We start from the raw sequence: 16,297 nt of genomic DNA on the forward strand, positions 1-16,297 counted from the left end.
CTTTATTTAAAATTTGACTAATCTCGGATAAACACTGTGGGTGATGCTTTCTCTCCCATATTCATTCATTATTTACCTCTCACTTTATTGCATAAGAGTGGTCAATTAATTATTTTGTGTTAATAATCAATTATTGATCCAAATACTGCACTCCAGTCTAGAGTAGTTTTTGAAATCTGAGCCGCGGCAGCAAACCAGAAGCCATATTACGCGGAAGCAAAGGCTGCAGTGTTCGTATCCAGAGATCTGTATCAGAGGTGATGGAAGCGCGGCCCGTATCGTAGTATTTTCTGCTGTTCTATTCATATTAAAGGCCTTTGCCATGTGTGTCGGTGTCACTCTGACACAGACTCATCCTGACAAGGCAGACACCAGATGAGAGAACGAAGGGGGAGAGCCTGTCTGAATCCCTTTTGAACCCGACTTGACAAATGCCAAATATACAAGAAATGGGCTCGGAAGATAAAACGGGAAAGGCTAATACACAAATATCTCCCCGTGTTGTCAGAGACAAAGGGAGTGATGTAATTCTTTTCTGTCTCTTTCATGCGATGGTCCGTATGAGAACCTAGATTTACAGGCGCCGCTTTATCAGGTCTAATTCTATTATAGATGCAGTCACAGCATGTTTCCTTTCAACGGCTGGTATTTGATCACAGTTTTCTCTTTTGTACAGATCACAGCCGCCCTGGAGCAGGACGAACAGGCGAGGAAGCAGAGGTTGGCCTACAAGGTGGAGCAGCTCATCTCGGCCATGTCCTTCGAGAGCTGAGAGCGACCCCCTCCCCCGCCCCTTTTACCGAGAGAGAACGAGAGAGACAGGACCACAATCTCTACAGGACCTCCCAAAAAGGGTCCAGCATTACTTACCTCTCATCGTGGGAGCTAGAACCATGAACCAGACCTGGGACCTCTGTGTATCCACAGCCGGACTGACATACAGCTGCTTTAGTTTGTAATTCTCCCACCTCCTTCCATGATGGCACCAGCTAAAGGGCCCACAAGACTGGGACAGAGGCCCTGCAGCTGGAGCTGATAATGGCATAAGGAAGGGACATCAGTAGAGAAGGCAACAACATGGCTTGTATTTATTTATTTTTTCTTTGTTTCTTTTTTCTCAAAGGATATTTTCTCTCAGTTTTCGACAGGAAATTGTATGTCGTGTGTGTGTGCGCGTGTGCGTGTGTGTGTGTGCATGAGTGTGCGTTTGTGCCGTGCCGAAGATGAAGACTCCTGCAGGACCGCGAGAGCAAATGGAGAAACAGACGTATTCTCTATACTCAGTCAGAAACTCACATCCGAGTGTGAAATGGAGATTGGAAAAGAAAAAAAAAAAAAGAAAGAAAGAAAGAAAGAAAGAAAGGCGAGAAGCAGAAGAGCAGATCTCATGTCGGACAGCTGAGTTTGCATTCCGATTTCTCAGATTTTATTTTTGTACTTGTACATTTGAATATTATCAGTTGCAGTTGAAATATCCACCCGGGATCCCAGAAGTGTTTGTTGTATAAAGACATAAAGAGTGTAACGCGGCATCGGCGGCATCGGCGGCGGTGCGGCGGTCGAACAGGCCGCGGCCCGCGAGTCCTCGTCTCTCGCTCCTTCCCCCTCCTCGGAACGATGCTTCACACGCGACACGGACACAAACCTCTTGCTCCTTATCCAATCAGAAGTGTACAGGAAAAACATGACACTTGTGCTCATCATCTGAGAGTCGACGGAGCTCCGCTCTTGGTGGCCACAGCTCAGCCAGCATGCTTGCACCTAAAAACTGAGGATGACGGTGATGAAATCTATAGTGTATTTAGGAGATGACCTTAAAATCAGCATCACTCTGGTGTCCGAGGCTTTTTTCAGCAGTTAGGTCATCTGTGTATGTACCGGTTGATTCTTGCCAATCAGTGTATGTGAATGTACAAATGTTTTTGTTTTTTTGTTTTTGTTTTTTTATTTGTTTGTTTGTCTATTTGAGTTTTTGCAAACAGAAAGGGGGCTCGTTTGAACTGCAGCTCCGTAGATATTTGCAGCAGCTCGTCAAGTGAACAACTCCATTTTTGTCCGTCCTGGCCCCAGCCCATCCAAAACGTTATTTACCCTTAATCACTTTTCTGCTAGAGGAGAGCGTGTATCGTCTCGCATCGTGGCTGTCACTGCTGTCACTCATACAGCACAGTATGTACAGCTCGCAAGTTAGTAGAGACCAAGCAGGAGCGATTGGTTTCTGTAGGCTAAAAACTCTCCGTTGTATAACCACAGTTTGTATCTCTTTGGGAAACTTGATCAACTTTATGTGTACTTTGCATGCTATCACACATCAGAAGTGTTCCAAGGGTCCATATTTGATTTTTATCAAGTGCCAACGAGTCATGCCAGCTCCCTCCGGGTAGTTGAGATGTTAGCTGATGGGGGAGATCTTAACCCGACCACCAACCCGTGTCCTCGCACAGACAGGAAGAAGCCTAGCTAGCGTGGGTCTAGTTTGACCAAGTGCCAAAAGATCCTGTGTCGTTTCAAATTGTTCACTACTGTGTCAAAAAAAAAACGAGAAAAAAAAAAAATCGGTTTATGCTTTACAGAGGGAGCAACGCTCTCGTTTTTGGAGTGTAGATCCGGTTGAAGTTGCAGTTTACGTAACTGGAACGGTGAGTTTTGAAACTCACGAAAGGTACGATACACAAGCAGAAGAAGAAGAAGAAAGAGGATCCGGGGAAAAAACATGAAAAGCGCATAAAAAATGAGTATGTTACATGTCATGTGGCTGCGTCTCCTGACTTAAACCAAAACGTCACAAGCTCAAAGGCTGATGCAACCTTTCAACCTTATGGCTGGATGACAACAAACTGTAGATTCCGTCCTCCGAATCGCTGATTTCATTTTCTTCCGAGATGCGTGTTTGCTTGTTGTTTACATCAAGTACTTGAAAAATAGGTAGTATTAAAGGTTTGCACGGTATACTTCGGTTGTGTGCGTTCAGAGCATGACAAACACCATTAGTGGGTGAAAGGTGCTTCTTTTTCTTCCGTGGCCTTAGATACCCACCTGCTTAGCGTTCCTGATCTTACTAGTCCTCGACTCGGGCACAGTCCTTTTCCCGTGCTCCGGAGCCCAGCGGTTGCTTTCGGTGCTGCCCGGCCCCGGCACTCTGCTGAGAACTGTCTTAGCGAGATAAAGTAAAAAGGAAAGGTGAAGAGGCTACGGCCCGGCTCAGGCAGACATCGCCTCGCTCAGCGCCCGGCTCGCCTGAGCTGTTTGAAGAGAAGTGTCGAGAAATGAGGAGAGAGGAGGAGGTAGAAAGAGAGAGAACCCCTTTAGCTCTAGTTTCCTGCTCCGGCTTTGAAGCTGCTCTTTGATCTGAGTCGGTTGTGTGCACAGTGTGATCAGGAGATGGAAAGAAAAAAAAAAAAAACATCAAACTAACAGGCAAGGAGAAATGTAGGATGAGGTGATGATTGACGTGCTGTTACCGTGTCTGGCCAGTGGGGGCAGAAGTGGAAAAGTTGTAAATTTGTTCCCCTCGTCTGAAAAAAGCACCTTCTCACTCCCTAATAAACATCTTTAGGTACACAAATGGCGCACTTATACAGGACATACACAAAACATAAAGCTTCCTCCTTTTGATTAAGGTGTCTTCCCGATTTCAGCAAATAGAATTGTATCCTCCTCATACCTCACATTGCTTGTATGGAGTAATGCTTTTTATCTTTTTATCATTTTAACAGGACCTAAATGCCTTTTCCTTTTCGCAAGGGATGAAATGTATGTTTTATTAGAGTCTTTCCAACTCTTAGAGGAGCTCTCCCTGTATTCAGAATTGTGACGAACGTAATCAGAGGCACGCGAAATTGCTCGAGAGTTGCTTTGATTTTTTTCTCTCAGAGATCATTTATATCAGGATGTTTCCTTCTCGTCTCGCGTGAGGTTTTTCTGCATGCATTTTAATTCACGCTTTTAGTTCTGCCTGGTGTTCCATATCGATCCGCGCCGTCATTAGTCCAATCGCGATTCCTTCCCATTCGTTACGCGTCTTAAATCACAGCTGAATGCACCTTTTTTTTTTGTGAAAGAGATTTTTTTTTTTTTGTCGTTGTTACTAGATAGAGCTTGTTTCCATGCTGTATTTCTGGGACAATTTTAATTCAGTTTGAACTGAGAAGAGAAAAAGTTTGTTTACTCTTTCTGCAGCGCAGAATCCCATTTGACTGCCAGTTGTGTGAGATATGGATAAGATGCTCACGAACACAACCTCATTTCAGCTCAAGCCGATCGCTAAGTGAAGATGCTTCGTGCACTTTTTTGCTCTCAGTGTAACGTGTTGCCGAAGAGATGGTGGTGTTGTGGTTTTTTGATTGGCACGTGTCATTCCTTATACGAAACAAAGCATTTAATCAGCGTTTTTTTGTTCGCTTTATGGCATCAGACTGAGGAATTGAAATCCAGATCGATGTATAACTCTCGAGTCAAAAAAATATCACCAAGTATAAAATGAGTATCCTTCCATTTTAAACACATTGTAAACAAACCCTTTGTAGACACTGGAGTTCTGTAAAATAGTAATTACTGGCAACGATGATGATGACGATGATGATGATGATGATAATAATAATGGCTGTCTGTTCTTCTTGTTTTATAAAAGTGTTGTGAAAATTGTAAGAAACTTAAAGTATTTAAAAAAGGTTGTTCTCTTGTTTTTTTTATTTGCTTTGGTTTTGTTATGATAATATATTATTGTGTACCTATTGTAAATATGAAGCACACCTATTTTGCAAGCCAAGGATTCACTTTGTACTGTTGTTATATATAAATAAACTTTGCTGGTTAAAAATTGCATAGAGCCAAAAACTGCATTTGTGTCTTTTATGTCGAGAGACCTGCCAGGCAAAGAGAAGAGGGAACGATGCATTCTCTCCAAGAACCACAGATCCCATAATGCTTTGCAGGATATAAACAGGAAGTATAGCTTTACTGAGCTACATGTGGTCTACAACAGCAAACTAATCAACTCAGGTAGATGGGGTCTTGTTTTCAAGAGTTAAAGGTGAGTAGATAAAGACTAGGTGAACTTATCCTTTAATCCTTACTTTGTTAGCCTATATTTATGCATGTAAGCTGATTGGCACCATGTAAAGTATGCCGAATTAGCTATTAGCTGTCTTTTTCTGTAATGTACCCATGGATGTACAGACAACTGCCACAGTATCACTTTGATAGTGAAGACAACATTAAAAAGTGGAGATTTTAAGGCAAGATCTGGAGATATAAGGAATGTATTTTTCTATGATTTCCAAGCAGGTTTATGGACATTTATACAGGACGGACACAGAATATAATTATATCTTTGGAAAGTTGAAGTCTTTATGTATACAAAAAAATATGCATTATGTCTGTGTGTTTGGATCTGACTGAGTTATGGCTCCGAGAAGGAGAAAGGTTTTGTTGCAAACTGGCAATCAGGCACCAGGGTTTTTTAAAGTAACTTTAATGCCTCCATGAGCTGTGTGACACTGCCGCTGACTGTGCTGATCAGTAGGCCAAACCACAAAAACTTACCTGCTGTTTTCAGGACACCGGCTTCCCTTTCACCACTTGAAATCTCTGCCCTAAGGTGATGCCAATTTTGGCCAACTGTCAGGCTCATCCTCCGGCTCCTACCCCCGCCATCTCTCTCTCACATCCACTTCGGCTCCGGGTTCATCCTGAGATCCTGCATTTCCCACTCACTTCCCCGGCTAACAGAATAACCCACGGCTGTAACACGCTGAATTGCGGCCGTTTGTCTTCATGCGGGTCTGTTAGTTCAGACCGGGCTCGGCTTCTCTGCGCCGCCACAGAGGCTTACAATCGCATTAGGGTTGCTAATGGAGGTGTGGGTGAGTGTGTTTAGCTGGAATGAAATGGCCCTGAGGTCAGTTATTCCACAGAGGACGACTGTTGATGACCACTGAGGCACTTTTTTTTTAAACTGTCCGCTTTTTTTTGAATGCGCCTGTCTTTTATGAGAGAGTAAACAGTAGGGAAAAAGCAGATGAGTGGGCAGAGAGAGAAGCAGGAAGGAGGTTCAGGTGCTCATGTAAGCGTTAAGTAAAGTCCTTGAGCAAAACACTGAGTTTCTACCAGCTTATTCTGTAATAGCCATCTCAATGTCGTTGTGATTGTTGGCTGTTTTCATCATCCACACTGTGAGAAAAGAAATTCTGGCAGCCGTACCACCGTTTTGCACCACATGAATACCTAGCAGTGGCCACAGCAGATTTAAGTAATTTGTCCGTTCTACATGACGGCGGAAAAAGGTGTCGTCCGGCCGGGCTGCGGTGTAAATGTTCTCAACTTCCTGGTGCGGCCAGTTCTTCCAGCAATATGTATTCTATATCTCGATTCCCCCCTGGCCACCCCTGCTCCTGTATTTCCTCTCGGGAAGGTCTAATCCCCGCTGCTTCTAATCCTGTACTGCTGAGACCAATTCAAATCCACGCGGGACTTAACGCCCTGTAATGCCTTTACAAGTAGTTGCATAAAGCTGACATCCCATTCGTTCTGGGTAGGATTCTCAGCCTGGATTACAAGGCAAATTCTGAAATAATTAATGTGAGTTGGCAAAAGAGGATGCCAGGGGTGATTTCAGACCCATTTTTTGAAGAACGGACGCGTATTAATTTCACAATGAAACAATCCCTGACCACCTTGTTGGACCTCCTGATGCTGATGGTTGTTAAATGTCTTTGTTTGAGTGCGGCGAACCCCTGCATCAAGGGTTTGTAGCCCTCAACTTTCACCGTTTAGCCATGTATTAGATTATGAATAAAAGTTTCAGGTTCCCTCATAATGAGGTGTTGGTAGACCGAAAAGCTCTCTTTCTGTAGGTTAGATTTAAGGGCGACAACTCCAGCTGTCCTTGACATCCCAAGCTGCTTCCAATGGAACAATGTGGGGCATTGTGAGGTGCTTCACACCACACTGTATAACCTGCACCCCATTTATCATTTAGATCTATGCGTGCAAGTCATAAAGTGCATATTTAAGACTCAAAATCAGCTATAGCCCTGTTTGCAAGGACAAGTCTGGCAAGGGTCTATACCTTTTCTCATCAAAGCCGATGACAGGACTAAAACCAACAGTGCATCCGTCTGCACCTCAATACCTACCCAAGTTAATCTTTAAAAGCCACGAATATATAAATATGACTGGATGATGAAGGAGGTGAGTGAGCGGAAATGGGAGGAAGAGGCGGGCGACACAAGGAAGACACATGGCAGAAGAAGAGGAGACATGAGAAGCAACACCGAGGCTGCACACAACACAAGAAATAGATGCTGTAGGTGGTGGTGGGTAGTTGGACGGTGGGAAATTGCGAACGAATGAATGTGAATCCAGGTGTCTGAGCTCTCAGCACAGGCTCTATTTATAGTCTGGCTTCCTGCTGTAAGAGCTGTCACTCTCGGCGTGCTCTGCAGCCCGTCTCGCCTGCCGCCCGCTACCCTCTCTCTCTCATTAGAACTCCACAGCACAACACACGCCGAACACGTCGGCGGGTGCTCTGCATAATTCACAGGTCAGAGACTCGTTCAGCAGCATGTGTTAGCCTCGCACCACACTACACAGGCACAAGTCACACATACAGCAAATAATATGATGTTCGAAAAGCAGCGCACACACACAAGCAAACAGGTGCACAGTCAGCAGGAGGAACGATGCAAACATACATGTTCAAAAATGAAAAAGGGGAACAGCACAGCTGCCAATTAACTACTTCTCTCATGCATGGACGTGGAGAAAAGTTTCACGCTGACTTTCGCTGACAAGAAGTTGCACTTTTCAGAGCCCTGTGACTGTCCCCATCAGCAGGCGAGGCGGACGATCAGCGGCTTTCTCCGGACGTGGCTTGTTCCTGCTCCCTGAGATGGTAATGAGGCTCTCCCAGCAGGCCCCGCTGACAGCCTCCTGTTGTGTGTGGCCTCGTCTCTTTTAGCACCGCACAGCAAAAACAAAGAGGTGGGTGGGTGGCGTCCACTCGACCCCGGTGGCCCCCCGGTCCACCCGTACCAACTGTGCCTCCAAAAAGTGCGGGCGTAAGTATATTTCTCTGCTATGCAAATGCACGGGGACATTAAAAAAACACAAGCGCACCCAGGAACAGGGTTGTGTTCTGAATATGAAGTCACAGAACACACATAATTTGATTTTGTGCGCACGTTTCCTGAGCACCCCGTGTACCCACACACACACACACGCACACACACACACTTGCACGTACACACAGTGACACAAACTCAAATACCCTGCTGCTTTCAGGCGCAGGGTGCAGGTGAGAAACGCCTGCCAAATTTCCCTAGCTGGAGCACTCGTTTGCATATGCAGATGTTAATTACCACTGGAGCTTGTATGGGCCAATCAGCAGGCTGCTGGAACAGCTTGTGCATCTCTCTCTCTCCCCCCACAGGTCGCCGTTTCCACAGTTACTCCCCTGGCTGATAATAAAGATAATCACCTCCGATTTCCTTCATGGCTCATTTTCTCCTGCTCGCTTCTGAAAGGCCAGAGCGCCGCTGTCTGATTCTCCACGCTGAGCTCTTATCGGCGCGCCAGGGCCGAGGACTGGGGGTGGGGTTGGGGGGGCGGCCAAGTCGACACACCACCTGCCACACACTCACCAGAGGGGACAGATTCGTTCAGTCAGGGTCTCAGATATGGAGGGAGTAATGAGTGCGAGATTATCCATCCGGTATGGTGTAATTGTGGTTGGAATAAAGGCCTGGATGAGAGTAAGGTCAGATCAGATGAGATCAGGTGATGGCTGTTATCACGTAGACTGACAGGGTTGAGCCCGGAGTGTTCGGTTCAAATGAAAGCAGGTTTACCTTGAAATAAACACTTTGTCCGCCGAATCAATAGATAATATCCATCAGATATTTTCAGAAAGGTTTATTCTAAGCCCGTCACGGTGGTTAAAATGTCCAAAAGGTGAATAATCAGGGTGTTTAACACTGACTTATATGATCTGTATTCATTACAAAGCTACAAAATCTTTATAATATCCTTAATCTCCTTTATTATAATCTTTTGTCATGAAACAAGGCCTGTTGCACACTGCATATCCAACTGATACCTCTTAAAGCGTGGCCATCTGTAATGGGCCAATACAATAGATCCAATTCCCGCTCACTGTCTCACCCTCTCTCTCTCTCTCTCTCTGGCACCCTCCCTCCTCTCCCTTTCCCCCCTTTTCTTTCTCCCTCCTTCGTGCTCCCTCGAATCCATTGTCCAGATAGAAACGTGCCTGGGATAGCAAGGGCTCGCTTTCGGCACACTTCTTTGAGAATTATTTAAGGCTTAGGAGTTTCTGTGAAATGAATATTTGATGTGGAGGACCTGAGCGTCTCCCCGACGAGCCCAGAGCAACACTTCAGAGAACGACTGGGTTGAGGTGTATAGCTCCCTGCTTCAAAACACACACACACACACACGTACACCTCCTCATCCAACCCCACTCATCACCATACCCCTAAAAACACTCCAGACGTTTTATGGTGGGTTATAGAATCAGAAGGTCTGCGTCGTAAAGTCTGGAGGCCGACTGGATGCAGGTTGTCTGAGACTTAAATTTCTGCCGTCTTCCTTTACCCATTGGCTTAGTTCCTTCAATGTCCCTCACAATACTCAGGGAGATCTTTCTGGCATGCGTTGCTCATGTTCTCATGTATTCTTTTGCCTCTCATGACATGTTGACAGGTTCACGACATGGCATTAGTGAAATCCATATGCTTTCTTTGGCAGGAATTTGGGGGGAAATGCAACTCCAGAGGATATCTTTATTTATTTCTGCCGCCACAAGAGTGCAGAGTTGAGTCATCCAGAGATCTCTTTCCCCCTTTCCACCCTCTGTGACAGGCATTGGTGGGTCTTACAAGCCTGGTCCTGCAGTGCCATCTCATGGTTGGCTGTGTGAAATAGTCCTGTGGTCCAATTTCAGGGAAAAGTCTAATCCAAAGTAAGACCACTTTAAACTTGAAGCTTGGAACTGTTAATTTAAGCTAATAACTGTGGCTCAGTAAAAGTCATTTGGTTAAAACAATGGATGCAAAAATGTCTCGCATCTGTTTCAGCACAAGTTGTATTCAAACTCTTTTTAGATTTTAATGGGGACCCTCTGGACCATAATCTCCCAAACTTTGGCAAAAATGTTACAACTGGCTAGAATTACCAAGTTTCATACTGAAGGACCACTATTACTGCTGACAGTTTGACTTATGTGAAAGTACTCCAGAGATGAATCGAACAGATACATGTAATGAGAGCCATCTGGGCAGCCAGCACTCTAATGAATTAGTCCCACAGACTTTATCTGGCCATATGCCGCCAGAACACACACGGTTTATTATGTACTTAACGGGATGCCAGTGATGTAGCGGCGTTGCTCTCGTCTGGTATCATGCAGGCAGCGTCTTTTCGTTTTTTCTGGCGGCGCTTCTTTGTTTCGATTGGATTTAAGAAAAGTCCTGAAAGTTTAGCATTTCATGGACAGGATATTAATTTGAAATCAAAACAAGGACTGGTTGCAACATGTGAGCAGCGCTGATGAAATTTCACGGTGAAAACTCCTGATTCGTTTATTTTTTTGCACAGTTGTTGCAAATGAAAATCAGAAAAGTTATGTAACTTGGACATTCAGGGCTAAAAAGTGATTGCTCAATATGATTACAAGAACTGGAATTACAAATCAAAAAATGACGTAGCGGTGAAATATGACTTGTGGAGTATACTTAATGCTTTAGTCTCATTCTTCGGCATCAATATGCATGGACCCAGAATAAGATACACTCGTAGAAAATCTGGATCGGGTTTTTTAAAGCTCCTGGGGTTATGAATGAGAATCTCCGAGAGCCAGAGCACTCCCAACCTTCACAACCCTCTCAACCTTGAGCGTAAATCGCTTCAAGATGTCTACCAAGCCACCCAATCAGAGCCAATTAGGGCTAGTTACAGGCCTGTAGAGTTTGCCCTTTTCAAAAAAACAAGCGAGAGAACACGAGGGAGCTGCGGGACGAAGAGAAAGAGAGTCGAGGAGAGAGAAAAAGAGGACGTGTGTGAGAGTTTTGTTAATAGATGCTCTCCTCTGAGCAGGGATTTTCCAAAAAGTGTTTTTATGTGGACCAGCTTCCCTTGCTGTGCTGTGTTTCTGATCATATGTGTCCAAGACTTAAGAGTTTGCATGACCATCTGCTCATGAAAAACTGTCGCACACGGTACGTGCATGCTCTTTGCGTTGGGCTGGGTCAAGCACGCACCATGGGATTGATTTTTATGAACAATAGGAGTAGCTCCCTCCAGAGGGGAGTGCTAAAGAAGAACATCTGTATGGCATCAAGGCAATGGAGAGAATGAAGGAACGTTTAAAGGTGGGAGGAGGAGGAAAGGGAGGATTTTTGGCATCGGTCTCTGGTGTTTTGGAAAAGTGCAGCAACGCAGACCTCTCAATCAATAAAGCGAGCGGGCCATGCATGTCAGAACTAAATGAATAAGAGATGGAACATTTCTCCAGCTCTACAATAGATCATCAAGACCGTGTATCAAATATTCAGTTTATTCCGCCTCCTGCAGGGAATATACAGAAGAGTTTTGTGTGAAAATTGTGTTAACGCGGAGGCATTCTTGAGGTTTCCCAGAACATGATGTAATTACAAAAGAGGTTGTCAAGTTAACTGTTTGCTCCTGTCTCATCTGGCGCTCTGCTTTCCTCAACAGGACTGGAGATAATGTCATCGTGACATCACATCCTGAAATCTGTCTCTGCGGCTTCAGGTTTCGTCCCTCACACATGTGACCTCAGTGAGCGTTCAGCAGAGGTCTGGCTGTTGCGTTACACTGAACTGTTGCCTTCAATTTGTCTTCCTGTGTTGCTCTTTCCGACCCAGATCCCTTGGTGCGAAACTGGACTCCGGTGCTGGTGAGGAAACATGCGGCCAGGTCTATCCCGGTTCACACGGTCTTGTGCAACAGACGTGGAAGGAAGGACACCACAAGCCACAAGGTCAAGGGGTGAACTTGAATACATTTCCATGTTTGTCTTTCATTGATTTCGGGGTCATCGCCGGGTCTGTCTGCTCACTTTCTGGACACACGGGGCAGGTTGGATGCCTGGCTGTGAGGACTCATCATGCACGGGGAGAATGGCAGGAAACAGAAGAGGAATTTTAGACGTGGGAGTGGCGATAGATGGGCACGTCAACAGGATGACGAGGGAGGAGAGGAGCCCATCACACTGAATGGACGATGTCATCACACAGAGAAAGGGAGGATTTTATCATGGTTTCCTCCACTCCATTGGTCAGATTGTTACCGATGTTCACGCCGGGGAAGTCTCTCCAAACAAAATCACCGCATTCAACCTAATCCACTGTTTGTCGGCAATTTTCTCTTAACAAATTGATCGAATTATTGTGGGACAGATCCCAGAAGATTTAACATTTCAGATGACCTCACTTTGAGCTCTTCTAATGGCATAATGTCATTACGTTCCCATCAGCTTCTTCACAACTGCCAGTTAAAAACAATGAAGAAATCAACGTTAAAGGGGAGTTCCAGTGTTTTTAAACCTCGGCCCTTTGTTTATATGTTTTGGTGTGTAAATGACTAATGGTACAAAAAGTTTGGGATCGGTCCAGTGTGTCATTTTAGCCAGCCGGGGCTGTAATGGCTGCGACGTAATCCTTTTGGGCAACTTCGCCCGTCAAAGTAAGTTCAATAAAAGTGCTTGTTCAGATTGACAACATGTGTCTGACAACATTATAGAAGGGATCCATACAGGGATAAGCCTTTTTTGTTAAAGAGTTATATAATAAAAAAACAGTCACTGCATCACCCTCGCCAAATACACCAGACTCCATTTACAGAAACACCAATTTTTATCCCCATAAAACGCACTTCATTAAAACTTGCAGGAAACACAATAAAATTAACCAAAACCATCTTTGTTTGTCTTTCCACTGTTCCAACAATCATCAGCTCTGGTATCTGGTCAGAATGAACCCTTGTGAACATATCGGGAGACAAGAAAGAGGGAGGTCCGACATCAGAGAAGCAGCGTGTAGAGCCACGATATTTTATATTATTATATTATTATATTATTTTATATATCTAATACAGTGATCTAAGGGTATTTTTTGAGTAAATCAGAGTTGATGATTGTTAGGACAGAGGTCTGTATCTGTATGCATCCTTTCCACAATTTTGTCCGAAAACTAGAATAACAATCTGAGGTACTTTTAGTGGACCAGAATAAAAATATACATTTCTAAAAAATATGTGACTATATGTCAAACCTTTACATTTCTTTGTGTTGCAACGTTACGTTTCTTTAGGTTCAAATTCCTATTTTATGTTTTGATAACACTGTGCTTAAGGTCTGGTTAGGTTAAGGCACAAAAACCACTTGGTTAGGGTTAGGAAAAGATCTTGTTTTGGTTCATAATACCTGGTTTTGTCGACACAAACATGACTGGAAGGTCTCATTAAAGGTTTCCAATGGTGTCACGCTTACAAATGTTGAAATGCGGTCTTGAACTGCGATCACTGGCTTGGCAGCCTTGTCGACATGACTCCACCACAATCCCGTCCGTCAAGTAAGCTGATATAGGCTACAAATAATCAGAGCATGATATGACAGGTTTTGTAGAAAAGTCACACGTACAGATTTGCTCGTATCATCGCTTTGCTAAAATGCTGACTACCAACATTTTATTCCGGTGACCAGGCTGGGACTTGGGACTTACTTTGACGGTCGAAGCTGCCCTCAAGCCATTGCAGCCCGTGTCACGGCTGCCAGCTGAGGCGATCTGCTGAACCAACTTCCCTCGAACAAAAGAAAGCATATTTTGGTTAAAAACGGGGATTAAGTCAAAAAGCTGAATGGATATAAACTAATAGAGAGCATTCATGTAAAAACCTCCCACTCAATTATTTTTGTCTCTTTTAGTATTCGACACATGATATCGTGACAAGCCACAGTGCAGAAGAAGGATATCTGGGTGGAGAGGCGAGATGAGGGGAAATAAGGCCACCACCAGGACTACTATTGGGAGCAGCAAAAATGTGTCCGCCAGCTTTCTCCAAATTCATTCATTTGAGCAAAATGTGAGCATTTAATGTAACCAACATAAAACCTGTACAGTAGCATGTCAGTCACACTCCTATGATAGCTCCATCCAGCTGCCTCGAAGAATCACAAAACCTCCTAAAATGAACCCAAACATGTCCCCGAGGGTCAGACTCTGTGCTAGCATGTGCTGATCCTCGTGATGTCCCGCAGTGCCCCCCCCCCCCTCGCCGCACAGAGATTCTTTGTGCATTTCAGCCAAAATAAGTCAAATGTTTGAGACGAGGAGGGTGACTAAAGGGGAGGGGGGGGAAGGAGGAAGAGATACAAGTTGAATCTGCCAGAAACTCTCCCCTGCCAGGCTGAGCTAATCAGGATTCTTCAGCTGTAAACAGACACATGCTCCACATTCAAATAAGTGTTAACTGTACGGTACAAACAAATATCACGCCAGAGGGAGAAGTTGGAAGATGGATGTGAAAAACATGTTGAACATATCCACATATTTATATCACTCTGTCCGATTTACTGGCCTTTTGCTTTTAATTAGGTTTTCACTCCATCATGTTGCATTATGTTGCATTTGTGTTTTACACCCCATCATAATGTTTTCTAATAGTGTGATAATGAGAGAAAATTGCCATTGGACAGATTGGCAGCTGTATTTTTATTCCCAGCAGACCAAACGGAAATGTTTTTATATCAACTTTCTTTATATTTGAGAAATAGACCAAGGTGAGATACCTAATGATTACATGTGACAAGTAGTGTCACTTATCCCAGCATATTAATCTTAAAGGATAAGTCCACCAAAAAAATACCAATGCATTCGTTATCTGCTAACCCACATGTTGATGGAAAGTCGGTTGAAGTTTTGTCGTCCGTAAAACATTTCCGGAGCTTCGCGGCAAAACAGCACTGCAGCATTCTCCTAAAATAACTACAGCAGATGGGGACTTGTTTTGGAACGAGAACAAAAGCACTGAAAATAAACAGAACATGGATCAATACAGCTCGTGTGCTGTAATCCAAGATCAAGATTTGATTTGAAAAAGACGTTATTTACACCAATTACAAAGCTGAAAACCTTAACTGTAGCAACTCAACTAAAAGCATGAGTGCGCACCCTATCTGAGGAGGCTATGAAGTAAATAACAACGTGTCAAAATAATTTGGGATGTAGGGGCTTCTGAATACATTACACCAAAAGAGTAGTATGGAGCCATTTTGTTTTATTTCATTATAAAAATATCTTGGTTGTCTTTCTTTCTTTCTTTCTTTCTTTCTTTTTACATTTTTAAACAAGTCCCCAGCTACTAAAGTTTTTCAGGAGGATGATGCAACACTGTTTTGCTGTGAAACTCCAGAAATGTTTTGAGGACTACAAAATCCATCAGCGTTTGGGGGATTACATAATGACTGAATTTTCTTTTTTGGATGAACGTAACCTTTAAATTTTGCATACAAGCACGCAACAATATTGCAAATGTTGTGCACATTGTGTACAAAGCAGAAGTTAAAATTCTAACCTTAAACATTCCCTCACTTACTTTTAACCTTTTTAAATCATCGCTTCAGGTTTATTAATTGTGGACAATGTGATTTCCAGGGCCCACGAACAAACTTTTAAAAGCGTCTGCTCTGAGACATAGAGGGTGACCAGCGGGAGCGCCCTGTTCCCAGACACCAGCCTGATCCTGGCTTGAATCAGTCACATATGGCTGCATTGTTTGACATGCGAGTCTCCAGGCAGTCCTCAAAAACCCAGCAACGGGACTGCAGTGCTTCCAGATGTGGCCCGCCTGGATCTCTGTAACAGCACATGTCCAAGTGAACATGAACAGTGCACACCCTGCGTCAAACTCACTACAACGCGCCGCACATCGGCGCAACAGATTGTCACTTTCTGCTGATGTGGTGCGATTATGAAATAGCGTGTGCGTTTCATCGATGATGTCAGCGTGTGTGTATGTGTGTTACGGCGTTTAAAGAAAGGCGTGTATAGTACGTGGAAGTGTGCATGTGTGCTTTGTGGTTCAACAGATGACTCACTATGGGCTGTTAGTCATCTGTCCAGGGACACACAAAAGCCAGGGCCAAGTTGTGTGTGACGCCATGTGCTTTTACGGGCCTCTCAGCTATGTACACAACACGTAGGAGGCGGGAGGAGCGCTTCCTGTTTACCAGGTGCATCTTCACTAAAGAGAATTAAGA

At 44.2% G+C, this 16,297-nt stretch overlaps 1 protein-coding gene across 3 annotated transcripts in view; it reads left to right on the forward strand.

Moving 5' to 3' along the window:
* Window positions 1-4,822, forward strand: part of plxna2 (plexin A2) — a 183,286-nt gene extending 178,464 nt beyond the window's left edge. For all 3 annotated transcript variants that reach the window (XM_084365510.1, XM_084365511.1, XM_084365512.1), the window contains exon 32: window positions 677-4,822. In XM_084365510.1, coding sequence (XP_084221636.1) covers window positions 677-772 — 96 coding nt within the window. In that variant the 3' untranslated portion in view covers window positions 773-4,822. The remainder of the gene's footprint in view (window positions 1-676) is intronic.
* Window positions 4,823-16,297: the final 11,475 nt, after the last annotated feature.

The sequence above is a fragment of the Pagrus pagrus genome (assembly GCF_965226575.1).
Source record: "Pagrus pagrus genome assembly, chromosome: 11".
NCBI lineage: Eukaryota > Metazoa > Chordata > Actinopteri > Spariformes > Sparidae > Pagrus > Pagrus pagrus.